This window comes from Channa argus, chromosome 20 (assembly GCF_033026475.1).
Source record: "Channa argus isolate prfri chromosome 20, Channa argus male v1.0, whole genome shotgun sequence".
NCBI lineage: Eukaryota > Metazoa > Chordata > Actinopteri > Anabantiformes > Channidae > Channa > Channa argus.
In genome coordinates, this window is record NC_090216.1 from 4,302,501 (window position 1) to 4,325,542 (window position 23,042).

The window sequence follows — 23,042 nt, forward strand, 5'->3', positions numbered from 1 at the left end:
TGTCATGCAGCGGCGATGAGATGGAGAAACAAAAGAGTGGAGCAGCAGAGAGGGGGGATGGAAGGAATAAAGATGAGAATGACAAGTTAAAGGCCTACAAACTGAAATCATGCAGAAGCAAAGGAGCTTTGGTCATTGCTTTCTGTCCAGGCAAGTGAGCATAGCGATGATTAGTCAAGATTGTTTTTGAGGAAATGTAGACTACTAAACCTTATAAGACCTTGAATGGTAAGGTGAAGGCGAAGGTGAAGTTTTACGTGGCAGATTCCAGTTAATAGCCAAATATTTTTCCTAAAGCTATTTTCCATAAGCTATTTATTCAGGGGCGCGCTACAATGTATAAAAACCATTCATCTGCATATCGTGACATTTTTGTGCAGTTCTGACCCTATTAATGCCCCTTCTCTGGATTTAAACTGTACATAAGGCAAAACAGCGCTGAAGAAAGTGGACAGCTCTGCCATTTGTCACAGCCAAAGGGGTATACAAGTTACTGTAGTGCACAGAAATTATTATTCTAGTTACAACTTTGCTCAGGCCATCTGATGTTTGGGTGGTGAAACTTGTATATAAACCTAAGAAAGACATTGAAAATTTATTGAAAAATAACTCTGATTTTTTATATTAACCTGTATTTTGTGTTGATGGAATAAATGGCCAAAAAGATTATAATGGGATATATCGAAAAAAAATTGAAATATTGTCTCATAAAGACAGCGAGTGACAACTTCCCTCATTAATAAAACTGAGGCCTAAGTATAATATTGGAGGGAGATGGCCAGATTCAAAAGAATCCACTCAGTGGGATTAAGGTGGCAGTTTACACAACCAGGTTATGGTTATGTAGCCTTGTGTTAAGGGGGTTTATACCTGTTCCAAATGGCCAAAAAAGCAAGATGCTGAGTTGGAAATAAGTGGATAAAACCACCTTTGGTTCTTAGTGAATATTCATGTTGTTGCACTCGGATAATGAAAGAGAACTGCACGGGCATACGTGCCGGTAAGCACTTTGAATGATACTGAGACAGAATTGAGTCCATCTGGACCATGTGCATATTCTCTGATCATTTAACAGGCAGGCAGGAAGACAAGTGAAAACCTGCGAGTTCAAATCATCACTTATACCCTGCATGACTGACCAGGACACCCAGACGAAAGCTTTTCTGTTTCTACCTGCGGAGACAACAACACTCTGTGGAAACGTCCTCTCTCGGTGGAGGTGAGCCAGGTTCTGCTGTTGCTGACAGATGCATGCTGTGAGTACTGGAGAGGGTTCAACCGCTGCTTCAAAAGCTGATTCAACACTTTGCTGGAATGGTCTTTTATTTATCGCTGGCCATGACACGTTTACAAAGATTCATTTCAGTCGTTTCCCTGTAAGTTATACATATAGTATTTAATCATAGTGCTGTTTACCTTGCTAAAGAAATACTGTAGGCTCTGTTGCTTTGGCATTGCTCCGACGCCAGGTAAACACAGGGGATGCTTCTTGTGGCCTCCATGTGTGAAGCTCTTCTGCATTCTGAGTTGGCAACTTGCCACCCGCAGCCTTTTCACAGCTTAGGACGAACCCGACAGGCCTCTGTCTGCCGTTCAGTCTTGCTTTTAAAGACGCGATGAAAATCGTTTGAATCCCGTGTTTTAATTTGTGTTTAAAATTGTTTGCATGAAACTGTCAAGGTAATAATGAATGATCATCCAAAAATAGGGCTTCAGTCTGACACTTCAGTACATTTAGGTGTATAAATATAAAACAGCAAATAGGCTTTTTTTTTTTCTTTACAGTGTCTCATCTGCTTGTTCTTGTTGTGTGTTGTGGTTTCAGTCTCCTGGGCCCTGAGGTCAGTGTGTAGCTCTCAGTGATTCCATCATCCTGACCACAAACTGACTGCTCCTTTAATGGGCGTTGTAGAGAACGCAAGCTGCCTTTCATACAGTCATATATCTTTAAACACACGGATGCCAAAAAGAGAAAGTACACACATTTTTGTCAAAGTTTACTACAGCTGGTTAGAATGGCACTGGCACAACACATTGCTACAAACAGCTGCAACCGTGTTGTAATTATTGCTATTTACACGAGAAGAGAGGAAAATGAGGGGGAATTGATTTAAATTGAAATGTTGTGTGATTCGTCTTAACACCTGTGCTCTCGTGCACTGTGACGGAAGTGGTTTCTTAAAGTGATACTCCAAGCAAAGCCTGCATTTGGGTAATTACAGAGAATGGTAGCTCTAGTCAGACTAGATCTATAACAATTCATTGATAATTTATCAGCTAAAAACAGTTGTCAGTTAGTCATTTTCTTTATTTGTTATAACTGCACATCTTTAAATGTTTTACAGTTGTTTGTCCACATTTTAGACTAAATATTAATGCAAAAAGAATAAATATATATGAATAATTTAAGAACAATTGAGAGTTGTAATCCTAAAACAGATTCCAGCTTTCACTGTTTCTACTGTTTAAAAATGGGGTTCGAGCCACAAAATGTCTCAAACCGTTCTTAAAGCAATAACCCATTTCTATGCTTGTCCATCCACATATATTTTCTCATGAAACACTTTTGAAAAATATGGATGAACACACTGCTTTGATCTTTGAGCTTCATTATTTAAAAAAAAAAGATCCCACTGGGAGAAGTCTCTTAAAAGTCCTTTAATTTAGTAGATTAGTGCATGTTTAAGAAGAGTCTTGAGACAATAAGAGCATCCTCTACTCTCATGTCTCATGAAATGTGACAGGTGCAAGGAGGCCATGTTTCGAGAAAGCTTTTCTATTGTTATGTAACAATATACCAAATTTTGTGGAGTATCACTTTAAGCTCCATTGAGGCATAATATTACATGGCACTAAATAACTTCCTGAACAGTTCCATTGTCTAAAAAATTCCCAACTAGCTCTTGCCCTGATTTACTTTTTTACCCATGTCCCATTTTGCACCTTTACCTTTTTGTGTCATCTGACTACCATCTTTCACAAGCCTCCAGAGAGTCTACAGTGAGGTAGCTCCATTAAGCTCCCTATTCACTGGAATTTGTTACGCAATAGTGCGGTCTATGGCCAACATTTTCACAGCTGCACTTTTGGAACAGTGGTCTCTGACTAGTGCTGTCCATTGTTGATGTAAGACCAAGGGCCATTTGTCACGGGAGACACAGGAGGCTGCACACTTCGGTTCAGGTAGGACAACAACAGCAGCGTTTGATACAACAGTCAGTTCTACCCCGAACTACAGGTCACTGATGGGGTAAAAATAAATAACTTTGGGAGAGAGACTGAGAGGTGACGTCCTAGATGGAGCTCTCGTCAGGCTGCAGGTCCAGCTGTGTGTGTTTCCTTTTCTCCAGGATCCTGTTGAGCTCCTCTGTGAAGGAGTGGTAAAGCGGCGACATGCAATCAGGGTCGGCCTGCCTCAGCAGAACGTAGCTGTTCCCGTTCATCTTCCTCAGCACGCTGGGCAGAGTGGCCGATAACCCGTTGGCATAGTCCATGTTAGGAAGCGGCGGTGGCATAGGAAGAGGAGGGGCTGGAGGAGGTGTTTTGGTGGGAGACACCTGGCCCTCGCCTGGAACTATTTGGAGGAAACCATCTCCCATGTCCCCGAAGGTCGGCACAGAGATAGACCGACGACCCTGGCGGCCATTGTAGTGGCTTGAAATGGTTTTGAGCTCAAAATGGGAGCTCCTTTTTCTCTCCGAGGCCCCCAGGACCTGCAGCCCTTGCTGGGAGAACTTTCGCTCCTGAGAGGCCCGTCTGGTGCAGAAGCTTACGTAAAGCAGCACAACAGTCAGCACCAGGCAAAGCCCTCCAAGAACCGCCACCAAGGAGATGTACACAGCCTCCATGTGTCGGTACGTCTGGAGCTCAGGTCCCGGAGGAAGCGGGGCAGGGGGAGAGGGCAGGGGCTGCTCAGTCGGGCTGATGGTAGAGAAAACTGTTGGGCTTGAAACTGTAGTGGGGTCAGTTGTGGCTGTGGGCTCCACAGGGAAGTAAGGATCTGTGTGCACCCTGACCGTGTAAAGATAAACCAGGACTGAGACCGAGTTCTCCACAGCAAAGCAGCGATAAGAGCCGCTCTGTTGGACACGAGCTCCGATTATGAGGAGGCCATCTGTACCAACACGGTAGCCTGAATTGAGGCCGTATCCCTGGAGTTCTTTACCGTTCAGCGTCCAGCGTGGAGACGCCAGGTTGGAGCGCAATTCGCACTGTAGTAGCACATCATCACCCGACATCACAGAACGCTTCCGATGGACCACTGGGCAACAGAGGGAGACGAGAAGAGACATGACAAAGTGACTGGCATAAGAACAAGAGTTGGAGACAGCGCAACAAAAATGCAGCTGGACACAGAGAGGGAAGTAGAAAAAGATGTCAAGTCACCAAGGTTACATTTTAATGCGGGCAATCAACCTGTGTGGCTCAGCATTTCAGCATCACTTTGCATCCCATTTCAGAAGCCTCTTTAAATGTACTGAGCCCTGTAATGCAGCCAGCACGACCGCCTGACCTCCAGCAAGAGAGGAACCGATTAAAGTGTGTACGCTGGGACTTGGGGGATGGGTAAGAAACACACACCTAATGAAATCCCTTAATAGCTGCTAAATGCTTGAGTATTCAGGCTGAGAAAAAAGTACGTGTTGGACTTAATTTCACCCTGTAATCTATGTGTGTGACTTAGGCAACCTAATCAAAGCCAATGGAGGTAAAAGAAAGAACTAAACTTTGCCAGAATTGAAAGTCCTGTAAAAGTGAGGTAAAAATGAACAGCATGTGTGTGTGTGGAACACATACCGTTTCCCGAATTCTCCTTACAGCCCCGGATCCCTCTCAGGATATCCTGGGTTAGGTTTGACCTGAAATAATGAAATGAGTATTCGTAATTAATGTAACCTGGAAAGCTGCTATATAATTAATAACATATGCTTTCACAGTGAGTTATGGGCAGTGTGTAAGTTAAAGCATTACCACCATTAGAAGTAAAATAGTTGCCATTCAAAGTTAGGTGCTTTCTGTGCAAAATGGCCACTTTCAAAGTATCACATTTACAAAATTATATGATTCATTACAATGTTGTAATGTTAGGTAGAGGTAGATCTAATTTTACCACCTTTATGAGGTGATGGGAGCTTTAATCTATGGCAACATCTTTACACATTGAAGGTATATTTAATTTAATACGATTTTGATCTAAAAAGTATCTAGTATATTAAAATGGACAATAGACTTACGTAAAGTACAAGTACTTATAATTGTATTAGCACTTGGGCAAATACAAGGAGACAGCAATAGCACAAAGTTGCAGTAAATATGAAAATATGGAAAACACAAAGTATGCAAGAAAATCAAAGCTAAATGGAAGTGCAATGATAAAATCGTTTCCAACCAAAAAGCGAACTTCACGCCACCTTAGAACCACCCAAGAACGCTACAAGTATTAAAAATAACTATGATCCAACAAGAACAACATAAAAATGTGGCCAATACAAAAGACAGAACATTAAGTTTCTGGAGAAATGGTTTATATATTCACAACAAGACACTAAATTACTGCAGTTTTAGATCTAGAAAGCCCCATTCCCTCCACAACATCAGCGAGCAAACTTTCCACTGCTGTAATGAAGTGGGAATAGTGTATTTTTAGCCAGGGAGTAGTGAGATGTTCCATTAACATCTGATTCATTTTGCTGCGGCTTTCTTGAAATGTCTTGCCGCCTCCAAAGCTCGAAAACAAATCCACAAGACGGACTGATGTGTCCGCTGCGATAATGGAGATTAAGATGTCTGCTACTCGCTCATGCAGAGGGAATGAAGAGAGGCAGTGCAAGAGCTCGCCAAAGTACGCTTGTCTGTGTGTGTGTGGAGAGGTGGAAACATGCATTGATTTATATATGTGTGTGTGTGTGTGTCTGCCCAGATGAATCGCAGCACCTCCAGTGTCTTTAGAGCCACTTGGGGACTAGAGTCAACAAGTGACCTAACATGCAGGCTCTTGGACCATGGGAGGAAACCGGAGTACCCAGAGGAAACCCACGCATGCACAGGGAGAACATGCAAACTCCACACAGAGAGGCTGCAGCCGGCCGGGATTCAAACCGGGGACCTTCTAGCGGCGAGCAGCAGCTAACCCCTCGAGCACTGTGCTGTCTGCTCTGCATTATTTATACAGTTTAAATGTCTTTTAAAGCCTTAAGGCTACAATGTACAACCTAGGCTCAAAATCAATCCACCCTGCTGAGTCGATCGCTGCCTCTCTCTACACTGAAGCCGCTCTGCTTCGCTCTTTATGCACCGCAATGCTCTGCACAGCCCTGTAGGTATATGTCATCAAATTACAATAAATAAAAATGTTACAAAACCTACAAATCATTTAGAGGGATTGAAATTCTGTGATTGGTGAGAAGGACAAGCTTTGCTCAAAAACCTTTACAAGCAAGGATCTGTGCACCACTGCCATTGCTGCTTAGTGAGTCTGGGTCAAAAGAGGCTTTGACAACACCTCTCCCACTTAACACAGATCTTAATGTGTTGGTTATGTTGGTATATTGCTTTACATTCTATGTGAATTATGGATCTGTAAAAAACAAACAAAACAATATTTATCCTGCTTTGTTTCTTTGTTTCAGGTGAGGACTTACATTCCTCCTAAATGCTGATTCAAAATGAAAGAGGAATGTGTTTTCAAATCCAAGTGCTCCTGCTGGGCCAAACTGAGCTGCAGAGAAAAATCCAGGTCGACTACATTGTCTTAGACCTGCCTACATAGAAACTCTGTTAGGAGGGAAAGTAACCTGTATAAATAATTAAGCGGACTCTGGTTTTGCTGTTGGACCCAGACAGAAGTAATAAACATCAGCCAAAAAGGTCATGTAATGCAAAAATGAACACCGTCTGCATTATTAATTTGTGTTTCATGAATTATTACTCACACATAATACACAATAATAATGATGTATTTAATTACCACTCACTCTGAACTCTGAACCATATTAGTTGGCTGTTTTAGTAACTTTGTTCAGGCCATCAGGCCTATATCATGTTGTTCCTCTAACAAAGCTTTGTTTTTCCATTTAATTTACACAACTAATCTTTCCTGGTTTTATAGGTTGGCAATTTCTTCCACTGACATCCACTGAGAGAAAAGCATAAAAAGGAGTTTCGAGGGGTAATGAAGCAGGGCAATAAGACAGGTGGAACTGCAGAGGAGGTTTAAGGCATAAAGACTTAGGATCTGGGACTGAGCAATGCATATTTGTTTTCCTCAACGGGAAGTTTGGTTCATTTTCTGCCAAGTCTCTAAACCTTAGAGTTTACATATTTACATAGTGGCTACTATGTAAATATGTTTACTGCCTGCGTCGGTCTATGGGCTTGTTGCCCTGCTGGAAATGTGCATTTGTGTGTGCATGTGTGACGTACGTGCATTCATTAGCATCTCCTCTCTCACCTTTGCGCACGTGAAGATATTTCCACGCACACCTTCCCGTCCCAGCCACAGAACGGATCTCTGGCGAATACGCAGTCATAGCAGGAAGTGTACCTCTGACAGGCTGACATCGGTACCTGCACGACTCCAGAGTGGGAGCCCACATAGATGCTTCGCTGTGAGACAAAACGTGCAACAAAAGCATGATCAGTCTGTCGGTTCGGTGTTTGTTAACTACTTTTCCCCCCTTTGGACCTTTAAAGCCTAAAAGCAGAGTAGCTAACAGGAAGGAATAAACGACATAAACAGGCACCAAATGCTGAACTTACACATAAAAATGCAGGCCCCTGAAATATTAACAAATTCAACAACATTTATTAAAACCGAGCTTCTGTTTATAAAGGATGGTGGCCCTGAAAGCTCAAATCGCTAAAATTTTGTACTTGGTTGTGTTGTGGCCTTTCCTTGTTTCTAAGTGCTGTTACCGTGTTGTCAAATTCATGAAGTTGTATTCTAATGTCCATTTACAGGATTTCTTAAAATGTAGCGCTTTGAGCACTCAGGGCCACCGTAATGAAGTCGGTTAGACAGAATATTTTCCTTGGCATCTTGTCAGCATAAGCAGAATACAATACCAGAGCTGATGAGACGATCATGCTCTCTATGGGCTGTGGTTTATGAAACAGCTGCAGCTCTTCTATGATGTGCATTTCCCCATCAATGTCTACAGCTCTATGGAGCCAGCCATCATCTGTAAGACACAATCTTGTCAAACTAGACACTGGAAAAACCATGAAAGACAATAAAGGGAATGATGTGAATTAGTTCAATTTTAGTGGGTAATTAAATACTGTTCCTTATGTCAACAAATGCCTTGAAAAGATCAAAATCAACAATGTATTAGGTTTTCACTCAGTGCTTTCAGACGTCACACATGAAGCACATTCATTACTACAAAAGGTGTAAGTGCTTTATGTTCACAGAAATACGATGAATCAAAGGCTCAGAGCATTCTTAAAACATTAGGTTAGTGTATTTTTTAGCCTGCATTGAATCAAGGATTTGTTAGGGACTATTGTGTGAATACGCATTCACTGCCCTACGAGAACTGACAAGAAACACCTCACCATGTAATGAACGTGTCACTCGATCGCTTTTGGCGGAATCGGGCTTTTACAACGTGAACGATACTGGCTTCTACTATAGAATCAATTGTTTGGTGTCTTTACAGGATTTGCCGAACGTTCAGTACTAGAACTCACCAGTTCCCAAAAACAGAACAGTATAGATGTTTCCATCCAGGGCAGGCTCCTTGTGCACTACTATTTTGACGTAGTTGACGCTTCTCTTGAACAAAAGTGGACGCACGCCTATTGGCTGCACCTGGCTGGCCATCAGCGGGTGCCTCCTGGCAAAGGTGAGGACGTGGTCCGGAAGGTCTCGAGAAGAGTTGATGCCCTGAGACCTGTGCAGATCTGTTATGCACTGAGAAAATGAAACAGAAATAAACAGCGTTTGCTTCTCATACAGAGGAAAGAACAGACTCGAATGATGAAAAGAGTGGTTTTATTTCATGACACCTACAGATCCAGGTCTTGGCTCTGGAACCTTCCCTGTGTACTCCCTCCCCTTTGAGTCCTGCACCTCCATGTAGGGCCCATCAAACACCTTCTGTACATCTGAGAAGGCGTACTGGCAAACAGCTGAAGCTTTGATGTTCTTCCTGAAAGGCAATCCCCCACCCCCGGCCCGGAGACACATGCAGAGGACACACTCAGGATTAATGATTCAACACTGAGCGGAGGGTGTTTAGGTGGTCAAGTTTTTCCACTGCATTTTCCACTTATCAATTTGTGCGTGAAGTATCACTGACAGGTGTGTAATTTCCCTCATTGTGTCCAATAGCCATTCCCATCATCCACTCCAGTAGGAAGTATTTGCTCAGTGAATTTCTGAGCACTTAAATAAAGTACCCACTCCCTGTGAGTCATAAATATAACAACCCTGTTTGCGGTTTTGGTGGAACAGCTGTAAAAGGGAAGGTTTGTCCAACAGCATAACGACAGCATGAGCTGGGAGTCGGGAGCCAGGTGACCCTTAATCTAAAGCCCTAAAGGTGAGATTAGTAATGGGTGGAAAATATCTGTGTCCATTGTGTCCCCACTTTCAAAAGCATTCAAGTGTGAGAAACGAGATTGAAGTGAAACCAGAGGCTGAAATCAAAACTGATGAGGTGTATAGCTCAGGGGCTTACTTATTCTTGCACATTTGAGTCTAACGCATAGTGATGACTATTACTCACACAGGTGATCTCAAGAGGGAAAACAACGTGTAGAAAGAGAAGATGGACAGAAAAAAAAGGATGATCGTTCAGTTGCTGCAGTCTATGTAAGGACAGGGTGACAAAGTTTGAGTTTGAATATTCACAAAAGGGAAAATTAGAAGCCAAAAAAAGAGGCAGGGAATCGATAGTATTACTGATATCCTCTCCATCAGGATTCAAACACCCTTGGGACAGTTTTATGCAGCATGACTCTGCTCATCAGCATAAACACTGGCAGCCATTGTCCTCTGACAGTCACACCAGCTTCTGACTGCAGCTTGGCTCAGTCTGTTCAGAATAATCTGTTGATTATTATTACAATGAATGTATTAATAGATTAAACTAAAAGTATCAGAAAAAAAGAGAGACAAGAAATTCTGAGATATTCTTTTTTTACTGAGTTAAAACCCCCCAATGTTGTTTTTGTTGCCATTTCTTTTACTAATCAGTTAATTGAAATATTATTTGAGTATTAGACTCAATTCTTGCACTGAATCTCTAAATGTAAAACACATTTAGTTTTTATCTGTTTAAGTCAGATTTAGTTTCAATTGCACTTCATGCACTTGTGCTTCTGCTCAGGGGCTTTTTCATGGTTTGGACTGAACTAATTAGCTCCAATTAAAGGATTTCTTACTACTGCCTACTGCAGCACGCAATGGTATTTTAGACTTGCAATTTCTAGGAAGACTGTCATGTTTCAACATGACAGTGTTGCAACGCAGAAGGTCAAGTCCATGAAGACACAGGCTTCTGTGTTTAGGGTGGAAGAACCTGACCGGCCTCCACACAGAGCTCAAGCCCTCCCAACACCTTCGGGATGAATTTAAACACAGACTATCGCTCCACATCAGTGCTGGAGTGTAATAAAGAGGCTGAGTGAGAGCAAATCCCTGCAGCAGGACTTATTCCTGTACATCCTGGAATGAGATGTTCAATCATCGCATAGATCAGGTGTAATTTTGAGATTAAGTTTTCTTTAGATATGACAGCACAGTGCAGGTGAACAAACTGACACACACATACACATACACACACACACACACACACACACACACACAAAGCTTTTCACTCACTGTTATTGTGTCAGGTTTCAGGGTTTTTTTCACTTAAACACTCAGGATGTAATTTATAGTAAATGTGACACCTGAAGGATAGAACTTTACTATTGTGCTTCACATTTTATAAGAGCAGATAATCAATTTGATCCAAATTATAGAAAAACTTGACTGGTCCCCATTATTAACATGAAAAGAGAATTACACATTAATGTTTAATTGAACTTGCAAAACGCATGTAGATTACCTGATCACGCCTTAATTTCCATCAAAGAATTATGAAAAAATGGAGCCCTGGCACAGAAAACGGCCCCTGTTTTTGTTTATAGCGATTTGATTTATATTTGGGGTTTTTTGTGTGTTGTGTTTTCTGTTTTAGGTTATTGATAATCATTTTTTATTTGTTTTGCATCGCTCTCTTGTCATTTTGTGACTACTATCTGAGCCCTTTTAAACAATACATACGAAAGGTAACTTCACAGGCTCTGGCCCATAGACCAATTCATATATACACAAATTACACAGACCTGCATTAAAAACACATGTTCAAACTGCTGCAAAAAGGAATTATTGGCCAGACATCGTATCTCTCAGAAGTAGTCACTACTGTTTTACCTGGCAAACAACAAGAAGGTTACCGTTTGCACAACTTGTTTACTTTTGCTTTTTGTGTTGATTAAACACATGACGTAGAACATTTTGATATCTTTGGTAGCCTCAACAGATGCTTTATTTTTTATGGAAGGACATAATCTAACATATTCCCGATTAGAGAAAACAACAACAAACGACAATATATGCCACAATCGAAGACAAAGGGCTTAATGAAAACATAATTCAAAGAGAGCTCTTACCATTCCAAGCCAAAGATGCCGTAAAAAATGCTACTTCGAGCGTCCCGACCCTGCAGGACAAACACGCTGCGAAGGATATTGAGGTGCAGCTCATACTCTGGGACCGAACACACCATTCTGGCCTTGAGAAAAGAGGTCCACTTCCTCTGCAGGGTCCTCTGGCCTCCCCAGTCAGTCTGCAGACAGAAGAGACAGATAAAGACCCTTGAGGTGAACTATTCACACACACATGCACATGCACACACAAGGCACCAAGAGTTGCATGAAAGTGGAGCTGAAATGTCTTCTCGCTCTGAGCGTGCCTACTTTAGCAAATCTGCTCTAATTGCATTTCGGTAGCACTGGGAGGTGAAGCTGTGAGAAATCTTTTCCCTAAAAGAGTAATTTGACACACCTCATTTAGAAAAGAGGGGAAAAAAAGATGAAGACTTCTTTTCTCCATCTTTGTTTGCGTTACAGTGCTTCATCTTTCTTTGTTTATGTCTTTTGCAGAGATCTGCCATTCATCAAAATGCTCTGCTCGCCTCCCACACAACAAGGCAAAGGGGCTCAAATCAACACAACACATATCTGAAACAAAAATGACTGCATTAGGATTACTTCCATCGATAATACAAACTCCATTTGTGGTATAAAGAAAAAGGCTCACAGAGGGAGGGGACTGCAGACTAATGCATCCATTGTTGGTTTTCAGTGTTTTCACAGAACAAAATCTCTAGACAGTTGAAGTTGGCAGAAGGGTGAAATGGACGCAACTGAGTAATGGCATTAAAGATTCTTAGATACCAGGTTATGTTGGTAGGAAAGAGCTTATTTAATGCACTGAAGCATTATATGTCAATCAAAGTCCCACGTGGGTCAGGGGGAATAACAGTCACAAGTCCCATCATAGCACAGTACAGATGTGCCTGTGGGGGAATTCATTCAAGACAAGATGGAAACTGTTTGAGCCAGAAATGTTTTAAAATAATACTAATGTCTAATCTTTTCACTTTTTTCCCACTTTTTCCAGTCCTGAAAATACTTTGTTTTCATGTCATTTAAACAGTGAAAATAGGTCATGATTGCTGAGGAAGCTGATGCAGTCTGACTGCGAAGTGAGTAACAGAGGAGGACAACCAGTCAGGCAGCTCAGAAATGGCAAATCTTCAGTGGTTTCAGGCCAGAGGCTAGTGCCAGGGCCTTCACTATCTACGGATCTGCCTCCAACCAGCGTGGGGTCTGGCTGCCATGGGGCTGCGCTGAGCTGGGGAGCAGCTTGACATCTGCACGCCCTGCTGTGGCCTAGTTCAGACTGAATTATTGCGCTGACAACTCCACACCGCGGATAAAAACAGAGGAGTCCAGACCTTATTTCCAGAAAGGACTTCATTTGGATGCAGAGAGAATCATCTGATGAAATGTTGATGACTTGTTTGGGTACATGGCACTGAAAAAGTTGTACAGACATTGTCACCGCCTGCAGGACATTGCCTTTCTAAAGTGTGGTACGATTTCAAGACAAAGTTTTAAGGTCATTTTCTATTTTATTCATCTTTGATGATGATGAGGAGAGACATGCAACACAGTTCCTGCAGACTCAAACTCAGGACCCGATTAATATACTGCAGAATTATTTCAGTATAAAGAAGATTTGTGCATGACTAATTTTATTTATTTATTTATTTTTGTCCTTTCGGCTTGTCCCGTGGGTTGAGGGTCGCCACAGCGGATCATTGTCCGCATGTTATTGAATAAATAAAGCACAACTAGACACATCTGGACTCCTGCCTATGAGGCATCAGTTAAGGTTAAGGTAAGATTGTGGTGTGGTTAAGTAATGACTCTGTGTATATACATATACATATTTGAGTGCCTAAACCCAACCGTAGCTTTAATATTGATGTAATCACTAAATGTGGATGTTGTACTATAAGACTGGTTATCTGGCAGAAAACAACTATACTGTCTGTGAACTGATATTAAATGTTCAGTACTAACAATTTTCTTAGCTGCAAAGGGTATAAATACACTATATTTCCTAACTATGTGTACAGAAAATGTAATCGGGCTTCAATTAGCCTAAAGTGCTTTTGCAAATAAGTCGCAAAGGCAATTACTGGATTGGCTTATGGACACTATTCTCCTTCAAATTGGCCCCTCTCAGATATGCACCTCAACATGTAAATGTAAATGCAATTTCACCAGTTACAACAGTGATCGCAAAAGGATGGAGGTAGTCAAAATTCCTGTCACTTTCAACATGGCTGCTCTGAACTCAGTGCTGTCAAAGCTGCAGCAACACAAGCTGAAACGTGCAAAGAGAGAAAATAATAGCACACGGTGTTTGTCTTATTATAAACCAGGTAATTAATGTATAAACTCTAAATTATTGTGTCATGCACAAAGCAAAGAGCTGCTGCTGGATACGTCTATGAAAGTCCTCCATGTGGTGCAACCTAGTAATCAGACCAGCACTGATGAATAAATCCTAATATCCAGCATGTGAACAAACAGGAATCCCAATTTGTCAATCTGGAATAGCCAATTGTGCGAGCTTTGTGGTCTTTTTCCACAGTCTGGAGAGTCTGAATAAACGTGTAAATGAAGGTTCATGTAAATGTATTAACTGAGTGGGTCTGAATGATGAAAAGGCTTCAGACAGTCAATGCCAGAACTGTTATATATAATATATAACTTGGCTTAAAGTTAAATTTAAATTATGGCAAAATAGCTATAGACAGATCTCAAAAACAAGACATTTAGTAATAAAACTATGATTACTATTTTGTACAAAATACAAAAGTACATACATAAAATATTTTGTGAGCGACCAGAACCATTTAGACTGCTTTACTCACTTGAGATATTACAGTAGTAGTAGACCTGTAATTTGTACTGCCTGTATGTGAAATGATACGTACTCCAGTACTACAAGAGCATACTGTACTATTTGTTGTCACACCAACATGCATGGGCCAAAAGAAAGGAGGAAGAAAGAAAGGAGGAGGAGAAACCTCTAGGAATGTTTGCTGGACATGCTGTCGCAGATGCTGATCGCAAGTGAAATGAGTTGAGAGGGAAAAAGAGAAAGAGGAGGAGGAGGAGGACCGTTAGAGGGCAAGGCGGCAGGGTGAGCATTTGCCATTAGAGGTGCAGGTTGGTATACTTGTAGTTTGCCTGGCAACAGTGGCACAGAAAGAAGCCCAGTCAGTAAAGAAACCAAGACTGGAGACGATGCAGTTAAGAGGAGAATGGTAGCTGAGAGAGAATAGAAAATCCCCCTAAATCCATTCACTATTCACTCTACATCGTTTAAATAATCCGCCAATTTTTTTTTCACTTCAAATCTCTTCTTTCCGTGACCTTGGAGGAAACTTTCCAAACCCAGTAAAACCATTAATGTGATTAGGGTTTCGGACACTTCCTCTTTCTGACCTTGCAGACTCGCGCAACTCTGGACACTTTGGTCTGGCTCGGGTAGGCAATCTGCTCCTGGCTTCTCTCGGTGAAGAAGAAGTAAATCTTGTCGTCGTCACCGGTAGAGCTGTTGATGCTCTCCTTCAGCAGCACAGAGCCCACAAAATCCGCCTCTGTACACACATACACACACACACACACACAGATTCAAAGACCTATTAGCACTCTAGAAAGTGTTTCCTTGGAAACAAAAGACGGAGCTTTTAAGTATGATTGAATTGCCACAAGTAAACCAGTTAGAGCTGCAATGCAGTGCAATTTCTATGTGATTTTCTCCACAGTTTAATTCTACAGATGAGCCAGTTTCTGCAATGACAGCAAAACATGTGATGAAAGTGAAATGTGCAAAATGTCAAAGACGTTTTGGTCTGTGAGTCTCTCTGCAGCTACTGTCTGTTTTTTTTTTCTGATTTGTTTTCTAGATTCTTATCACCGTTTTTAAAAGGACATGTCACACGTCATATTTACCGAGAAGCCACCGGGTGGGGGCCTCCTCTGTCCTGAGTGTGGGGAAGGGGAAGTTTCTGCGCACGTCTGGAGAGCTACGAAACTCGTACTGAGTGGCCGTGAACATCTCACCATCTGATTAACAGATTTCAAAAATGTGTCAGTGGCAAAAAAATACAAATTTGGGTTTAATTCATCTGTAACTGAAGGGTAGCTGTGAATAGTTTTTATCAATTGCATGGTGTTTAATAAAGCGGGTAATAACAACGCACCGACAAGCAGGCCAGTGTATCCCTTTGCTGGGTCATATGGACACCTGTCTCGCCCCTCCTCGAAGCCTGAAGAGAAACTGAAGCGCTCTGCATCCTTACAGAGAGAGAGAGAGAGAGAGAGAGAGAGAGAGAGAGAGAGAGAGAGAGAGAGAGAGAGAGAGAGAGAGAGAGAGAGAGAGAGAGAGAGAGAGAGAGAGAGAGAGAGAGAGAGAGACAGCAAAAACAACTGTCTATGAGTCACTTTTATTCAAATTCTGGTCATACTTCTACTCGATCTAAACCACACGAGCCCTTACTATATAAGCACAGAGGGGCCTGAAGGCGTTGGTTCCACAGACATACAGATGAGTCTCATTGTATCGCTGCAGGAAGCGGATGTGATTGTAACATTCAGTCTGCAGAGAACAGAGCGGGGGGGAAAACAAAAAACACCTGGTTATTTATGACTCTAATATGAGCAAGCGTAGGCCAGTCAGTTCACTTCACGTGCAAGGAGCTATTTTAAGCAAATATGTCATGAATAAACGTGATGTTTTTAATGCTAGTAGTTTCTCAGGGTAACGGTAAAAGTGGATTAAGGAGCAGTTGAAAGGGTTATCCACTTTGCTGCTGTCACACCACAAAAATGCTTTTTTATGTTCGCCTATAAAAACTGCAGTCTGGTACCTGATTGTCTCTTCCTTTGTTTAGACACTGCTTCTTCTGCTCAGGGGAAGCATCCCAATCAATCTGTAAGCAATGGGGGATAATGAGGACACGTCAGTTAGCTCGATAAATGGAGAGGGGGAAAAGGGATAAATAGAAAGATCTATAGATAGACAGGGTAGGGAAAGCTAAAGAGAAGAAAACAGTAGTGTGTGTGTGTTTGGCAAACAGAAAGTAGAAGAGGCACAGCAGACTGATGTTTCTGGCTGCATCACTGAGTTCTGACTCTCTTCAGTAACCGTTGAATAAATGCCTGGTGCATTTAAGCCGATATCCATAAAATTGGAGGAGCACAATGGGATTTGCTCAGTCTGCTAAAGGCTATTATTAGTTTGTCCTCTTTAAACACTTTGCAAACGAGTGGAAAACTTGAGAAACGGAGTTTGTCGTTTCTCTTTTAGCGATGGCAATCAGCCGGTGATCTGTGGCTCTCGGCACTCACGGCGAGGTTTGCAGGTGTGGAGATGTTGGAGGTGTTGAGCGCATACAGAGCACCTCTGCCTCCTACGTACAGCAGCCCGGCCTCCTCCTCCAGCAGCAGCGTGCTGTAGTTCTGGGACGAGCCGGTGAAGCGAGCACTGCCCTGCAGACCTGCAGAGACGACACACACATTATATCAAAGTTTTTGTATTTGTAATGGTCACACAGGTGGACTTTAATGGCACTGCACAACTAATGTACAGTTGTGGCCATAAGCTTGGCAACACATGGCCAATAAGCCAAATATGAGGTTTTTAGAATTATTTCTGACAAAGCAGTTGAGAAAATCAGAAAGATTTAAAACATTTTTGTGAAGCTTTACTGTTACCAATCATTTTCTTTAGTATTTTGTTTGGTTGGTAACATGCAGAAAGCCACTGAAACCCCCCAACAAAAAAGGTTCTTATTTGTTGAGCAGCTGTATTTTCAGAAAATGAACAAAAACAGCAAAGTGATTACTTTCATCAGGAAGCAAAACACTCAAATAAATGGTAAATGTAACAACACTTTATACGGACAGAAACAGCAGGGTGACATAAGTTAATCAAACACAGTTCCAAAAGAACAAAAACGTGCATAATGTGGAGTGGATAGTGCTGCCGCCTCACAGCTAGAAGGTCGCCGGTTTGAATCTACAGGCCACAACTGGGGCGAGGAAGGGGGGGACTATGTGGACAAGGTGCACTTTCAGGGAAGCCAGGATCTTTGGATCTTTGTGCTAAGGACTATAAGTCAGGATTGAATGACAAAACGTTGCTGTTTTTGAACCAAGAAGTGTGACAGTGTGCCGCTTTTCTTCATTTTCATATTATTATAAATGGAATGTTAAATGTATTAAATAATTCATTAAATAATCCTTGGCTGCAGCGTCCACTTCACTGGTTTCACATTTAGAAAAAAAAATCTCGCTCTTGCAAGTTCCATAACTTTATGGAGAAGTCCAAGGTTTATTTGCAGCAATTTAAATACATTAAGTTTGAGCAACCTCACTGGGATAAGACTATTGTGCATCTGCTTGTGTTAAGAATGAGAAATGAGAGGATGGGGGCACAGGGGGAGGCAAAATTTAAGGGCATTCAGCAGGAATAGTGCCCCAGTACTGCCAGATCGCATCAGCAGCACTGCCACAGCATCATCATCGTCATCACTGCTGTGTGTGTGTGAATGACGGTGATAGGGGGGAGGTTCATACAGTAAGTGGGCCATATTAAAGTCATCCCTGTCACTGAATAGCACGCGTTATTAAAGTAAAACAGTTTTTTGCCTGTTGATGTTTTGTGCTTGATGCAGATTAACAGATTACTTACTGTATCCACTGCAAAATAATTGGTCTGGTGCACTAAACTAAATATCTGAAAACATCATAGAGTAACACCTTAGAAATTGGGGCAGGTTGCTCTGCTGCTGTGAGACAGTGAAAAGGAGGACATTCTTTCTTTTTTTTTCTTTTTTTGAGGTTATGGAAGATCTTGCTCAGAGCAGAAATGGGCTCACAGAGCTTTGGCTTGTATTAAAGCTGAAGATTAATGTCTGATTAAACGCATCTGACATACAGAATTACAAAAAATGTCACGTGCATTAAAGAACAGCTGTGATCAGAACAGTGAAGCGTGGGAATATGAGTCAGCAGAGAGCGGACGGGTCTATTGACCTGTACACCTTCCTCTCCTTCTTCCATTGTGAAGTGGCAGCAGCGTGTCCCAGCTCCTAGCAATAAGGGCAGCCTATATTTGTCCCCCTACCAATCAATTTTCTGTGGTGTGAGGGCCTGCATGCTTGTCGCAGTTCATTTGTTCTCCCGTTCATTGTACTTGAGATGGAGTGAGAAGGGCCCCGTGCAGCGGGTAAGGCCGGAGTATCAGAGAGTAACTGCCGGGAGTAAGTGATCAGCCGGCAATACATTTTAGATTCCACAGTTCCCACATTTCATTTCAACATGTTGAAAAGTTTGGCATCAGAAGCAATTTATTGCCACTGCAGCAGTAAATTAAAGTTTTCCTGGTTTCCCCTCACAGAAAACAGATTGTTTGTGTTGTGATTTAGGTGAGGCCAAAGGCAGATAGTGTGTTTTATTGCTCATCAAGGGCAACACAAGAAAAGATATTTAGGGCCTAAAATATTGCCTGGATGACAGATTTTATTTGTTTAAACTTTAATTTAGAAGCAAAGAGTGTGCGTTTTGTGTGTGTGTGTGTGTGTGTGTGTGGGGGGGGGGTCGTGCATATTCACGTGCACTGTGAATACAAAACAGTGCTTGAAGGGAACAGTAGGGTCCGTTGCCATACCAATACTAATAAAAACGGCCGAAAGCTTAAATTTGGATCACAAACAAACACTAAATGGCCACAAAGCGACAAAAAAGAAAGACACTAGATAGGTGCAGATAATGCAAAACCACAAGAAAGGCAGACAAAAAAATACACTATAAGACAACATGTCGAGCAAGAGACAGAAACAGAAATGCGAAATGGCCAAAAAGAGATGAGAAACTGCCAAATGACTAGTGTTGTTACTACTTGTTACTCCTTACTGTCAAAAGTAACTTGCTGTATTACTTGTTACATTATATTTCAGAAAGGTCTAAAGGACAAATACAAGCTTCATTAGTGATTTTAGATCAGTTTAGTTGTTTAGCATGTGGGAGGCTACAGCAGGCTCATCTTTATCACCATGTGTCTCCACTGCTGTGCCGTCCAAGTGTCGTCCAGCTCTACCCTCGCACAAAACTTTTACATGAATAGAGGATAAAAAATAAAGAAATATTCAAAATCAGGTCCGTCTTGACGCTTACGAGCAACCGTTGGTCCTTACAGAAAACTGCCAGTTTTGAAAAATGTTAGTTAGGAAATGCTGTCAGACCTGTTAAAGCAGCCTCCCAACTGAAAATGCAATGGCTTACGCAAGACACAAGAGGACAGAGAACACAAACATTCTTCAGGCCTTTGACTCACCTCCACTATCTCAACCACTGTACTCCTACTACGTTTACTGCTCTAATTCACAGTGATGATAATGAGGATGACAGGAAGCCTCCCAGCATGGTTGATCTTGTGTCATACAACACGATGAAAACTGTTTCCTCAACATCACATGGAGGGTTTTTTTTCCTTCCCCACATGACTGGCCGTCACATGGACACGCTGGGTGATGACAGTCGCTCTGCATACTACGACTCCCCAGAGGACCAAAGACTGATTCAGACTGCAGCTTCTCCCACTGCCCACCTTCTTTCCTCCAGCCATTTCTTGCTGGTTCTATTGCTGACAGCCAGACAACCACAGGAAATCTCATCCTGGTCAATAATTAGGTTATTATCATACTGGCTCTGTCATGCCTGTCAGACCAATTATATGCCCGAAAGCTAGGAAGAATGACACTGCACGCAGTATATAGAGGAAAACTTCACTAAAGTTACCAAACACAACTTCTGCACTTATTAGGAGCAGTGACATTTCAAAAACGACCATATAATCAATTTTCCAAATATTCACTCTTATATGTATTGTAAGCATCTGCATCTCACTTGAAGGAAAAGGGGTCTCTCGCCCCAGATGGTATAGAGGTTGCTGTTCTTCCTGTGTTGATGAAACTATCCGAATTTCATACGAGGGGAAGCACTGAGATGACAAAAAGCGGGCTTCTTGAACAAAACTAAAAGAGTAAACAAATGCAGAGCAACATAATAGCTTCAAGGCTATTAGTGTGGGAGCATGTATACGCTGGAAGGCAGAGTGAAAGATTTATCAGAAAAGAGAGAGAGAGAGAGAGACAGAGGGAGAGGGGGAGTGAAAGAAGAAGTAGATCTCTGAAACATCCCTGCACAGCCAAGTGTGAGAGATGGCCAGGAATCGATAAATTCCTCCGCTTCTAGGGACAGGAAAAATAAGTCATAATGAAGAAAAGAAAAAAACGGCAAGAAGACATTTAACGAAACTTGCCTGTGAATGCTGCTGTTAGCGCTGCAGCAGCAGCTGTAATGACTTTACTTTGCGAGCTCACATTTGGTCACAATTAACTCTCTTTACTTTGTATTCTGTTGTGTCTTCTGCACCTGTGTCTGTTTGCTTATGTGGTTACGTTTCGTCCGGCAGTGAGAACTGATGCCGGGACATCGTGTGTGTGTGTGTGTGTGAAGGAGCACCGATAGGAGCGTTACGTCTACGCCTTCAGATCAAACAGGCCGAGTCCGCTCCTTTCTTCTCTGTTTACAGTACAGTCAGGACCATTAAACAAACTTACAGTGTACCCACTGGTTCTAACTTTGTAACTGTGCAGTATTTATCAGTACTATTAGGTACATGGTAAGTACGGGGAATAAAAGTGCAATTTATGCTGTAAAACTTTTATCTTTTATTATATTATATAGAATAAGGTGACCAGGTGTGACATTCATTGCTGGTTTTAGTGTCCGTTTGGGGGATTTGAAATTCCTATCTAACCTAATCTGTAAAGCGGTTCGAAGTAAAAGTGACAGGAAACACACCTGAAATATGGTAATAATCCCTCATTAAGCATTGAACCAGGAAGATATTAAAAAGGAGCTTGTGTAATTATTGTAAACACTGTCTTTGTTTTCTCTTCCAATGTCTCACCTGGTTTGATTATAACATGTCTTAGTGACTGTATTTCCCTGCTGAACTTCTTTTTAGACCAGGAAGCTTTCACAGATGCTTCCCACACCAAAACTCCGCTCAGAAGACTGTGTGACTGTCATCTATTGTTTCTCATAGCCAGTCAGCCTCAGATTTGATGGAGCAATGTGCAGCCCCTCTGATACAACCAAAGGTCAGGACACGCCAGGGGAGGATGTATGTGAAGCGTGGGGGAGTGGGAGTCAGCCCTGTGTGCACACATACACACACACTCATAACGAGGACATATATAGAAAGGCAGCAAAGAAGAAAAAGTGTCACATACACTCAAGTGCACAAAACAACATCCTCCTCATGAGAACTTTTCCATGTAAGGAGGATGTTGATCACGCTTAAAGAACGTTACACAAACACAGTGGCAGCCCATGGCAAAGTAAAGAGCCGACTAAATGTGAGTCCCCCAAAAGCAAGCGAAAGCCTTGGTTTCTATCTTACACAAACAATGGCTGCGTGACACAATAACACGGTGCTGATGAGGAGCACGATGATGCACACACTGTCCCTGGCCCCCGAGGCAGCAGATTCAGTTTGTCCTTGTTCTTGGACCTGGCATGATGCGACTGAATGTTGTTTCAATGACAACGGACCCAGATGGGTGAAAGAGAAAAACGAGGTTCAGTTTAGTGCAATTCTTCAGTGTGAAAATCAATAGGCTGCGATTACAGTTAAAAGCAGTCTGTCAGAACCAGGTAATTATTGTACGAAGTTCCGACTTAATATAGAAGGTAGAAACACACAATTACATAAAACGACCGGGCATAACATTATGACTACCTCCGCTATTTAATGCAATCTAATACCGTGTCAGAACAGCAGATCATTAGTCCACATGGTGACTTGTTTTTACACCGGATGCTCTTTCCTGACCGGGCTTGGGACCGGCACTGCCCGGCGGGGGATGGGGATGGGCTGTTGGGGGTGCAGTGTCTTGCCTAGGGGACACTTCAACATGTGCTCTGGAAGAGCGTGGCACGAACCTCCAACCCTACGGTCAGTAGGCGGCCACTCTACCAACTGAGCCACTGCTGACTGAGGCACAGCTTGTTGTGGTAATAAACATTTACTTATTTGACAGATATTTGTATCGAGCATGACTTACAAGTGAACACACACACACACACACACACACACACACACACACACACACACACACACACACACAGACACAGACACACACACACACACACACACACACACACACACACACCACGAGCAACTAAACCAAAGACACTTTACATGAGGACTGGAGGTGCGGGGGATTGAACTGCCAACCCTGTAACTGGTGCTCTACATCCTGAGCTACAGATGATATGAGGACATCTACTGTATAGATGTCATCACATGCCTGTGCACGTTAGATGTT

At 42.2% G+C, this 23,042-nt stretch overlaps 1 protein-coding gene across 2 annotated transcripts in view; it reads right to left on the minus strand.

Moving 5' to 3' along the window:
- Positions 1–1,980: 1,980 nt before the first annotated feature.
- Positions 1,981–23,042, minus strand: part of sema4gb (sema domain, immunoglobulin domain (Ig), transmembrane domain (TM) and short cytoplasmic domain, (semaphorin) 4Gb) — a 31,369-nt gene continuing 10,307 nt past the window's right edge. For both annotated transcript variants that reach the window (XM_067488606.1, XM_067488607.1), the window contains exons 3-15: positions 16,990–17,138; positions 16,509–16,571; positions 16,139–16,237; positions 15,843–15,936; positions 15,592–15,705; positions 15,082–15,236; positions 11,665–11,840; positions 9,014–9,152; positions 8,692–8,914; positions 8,065–8,180; positions 7,451–7,605; positions 4,798–4,859; positions 1,981–4,261 (exon numbers count right to left, since the gene is read on the minus strand). In XM_067488606.1, coding sequence (XP_067344707.1) covers positions 3,294–4,261; positions 4,798–4,859; positions 7,451–7,605; positions 8,065–8,180; positions 8,692–8,914; positions 9,014–9,152; positions 11,665–11,840; positions 15,082–15,236; positions 15,592–15,705; positions 15,843–15,936; positions 16,139–16,237; positions 16,509–16,571; positions 16,990–17,138 — 2,513 coding nt within the window. In that variant the 3' untranslated portion in view covers positions 1,981–3,293. The remainder of the gene's footprint in view (positions 4,262–4,797; positions 4,860–7,450; positions 7,606–8,064; positions 8,181–8,691; positions 8,915–9,013; positions 9,153–11,664; positions 11,841–15,081; positions 15,237–15,591; positions 15,706–15,842; positions 15,937–16,138; positions 16,238–16,508; positions 16,572–16,989; positions 17,139–23,042) is intronic.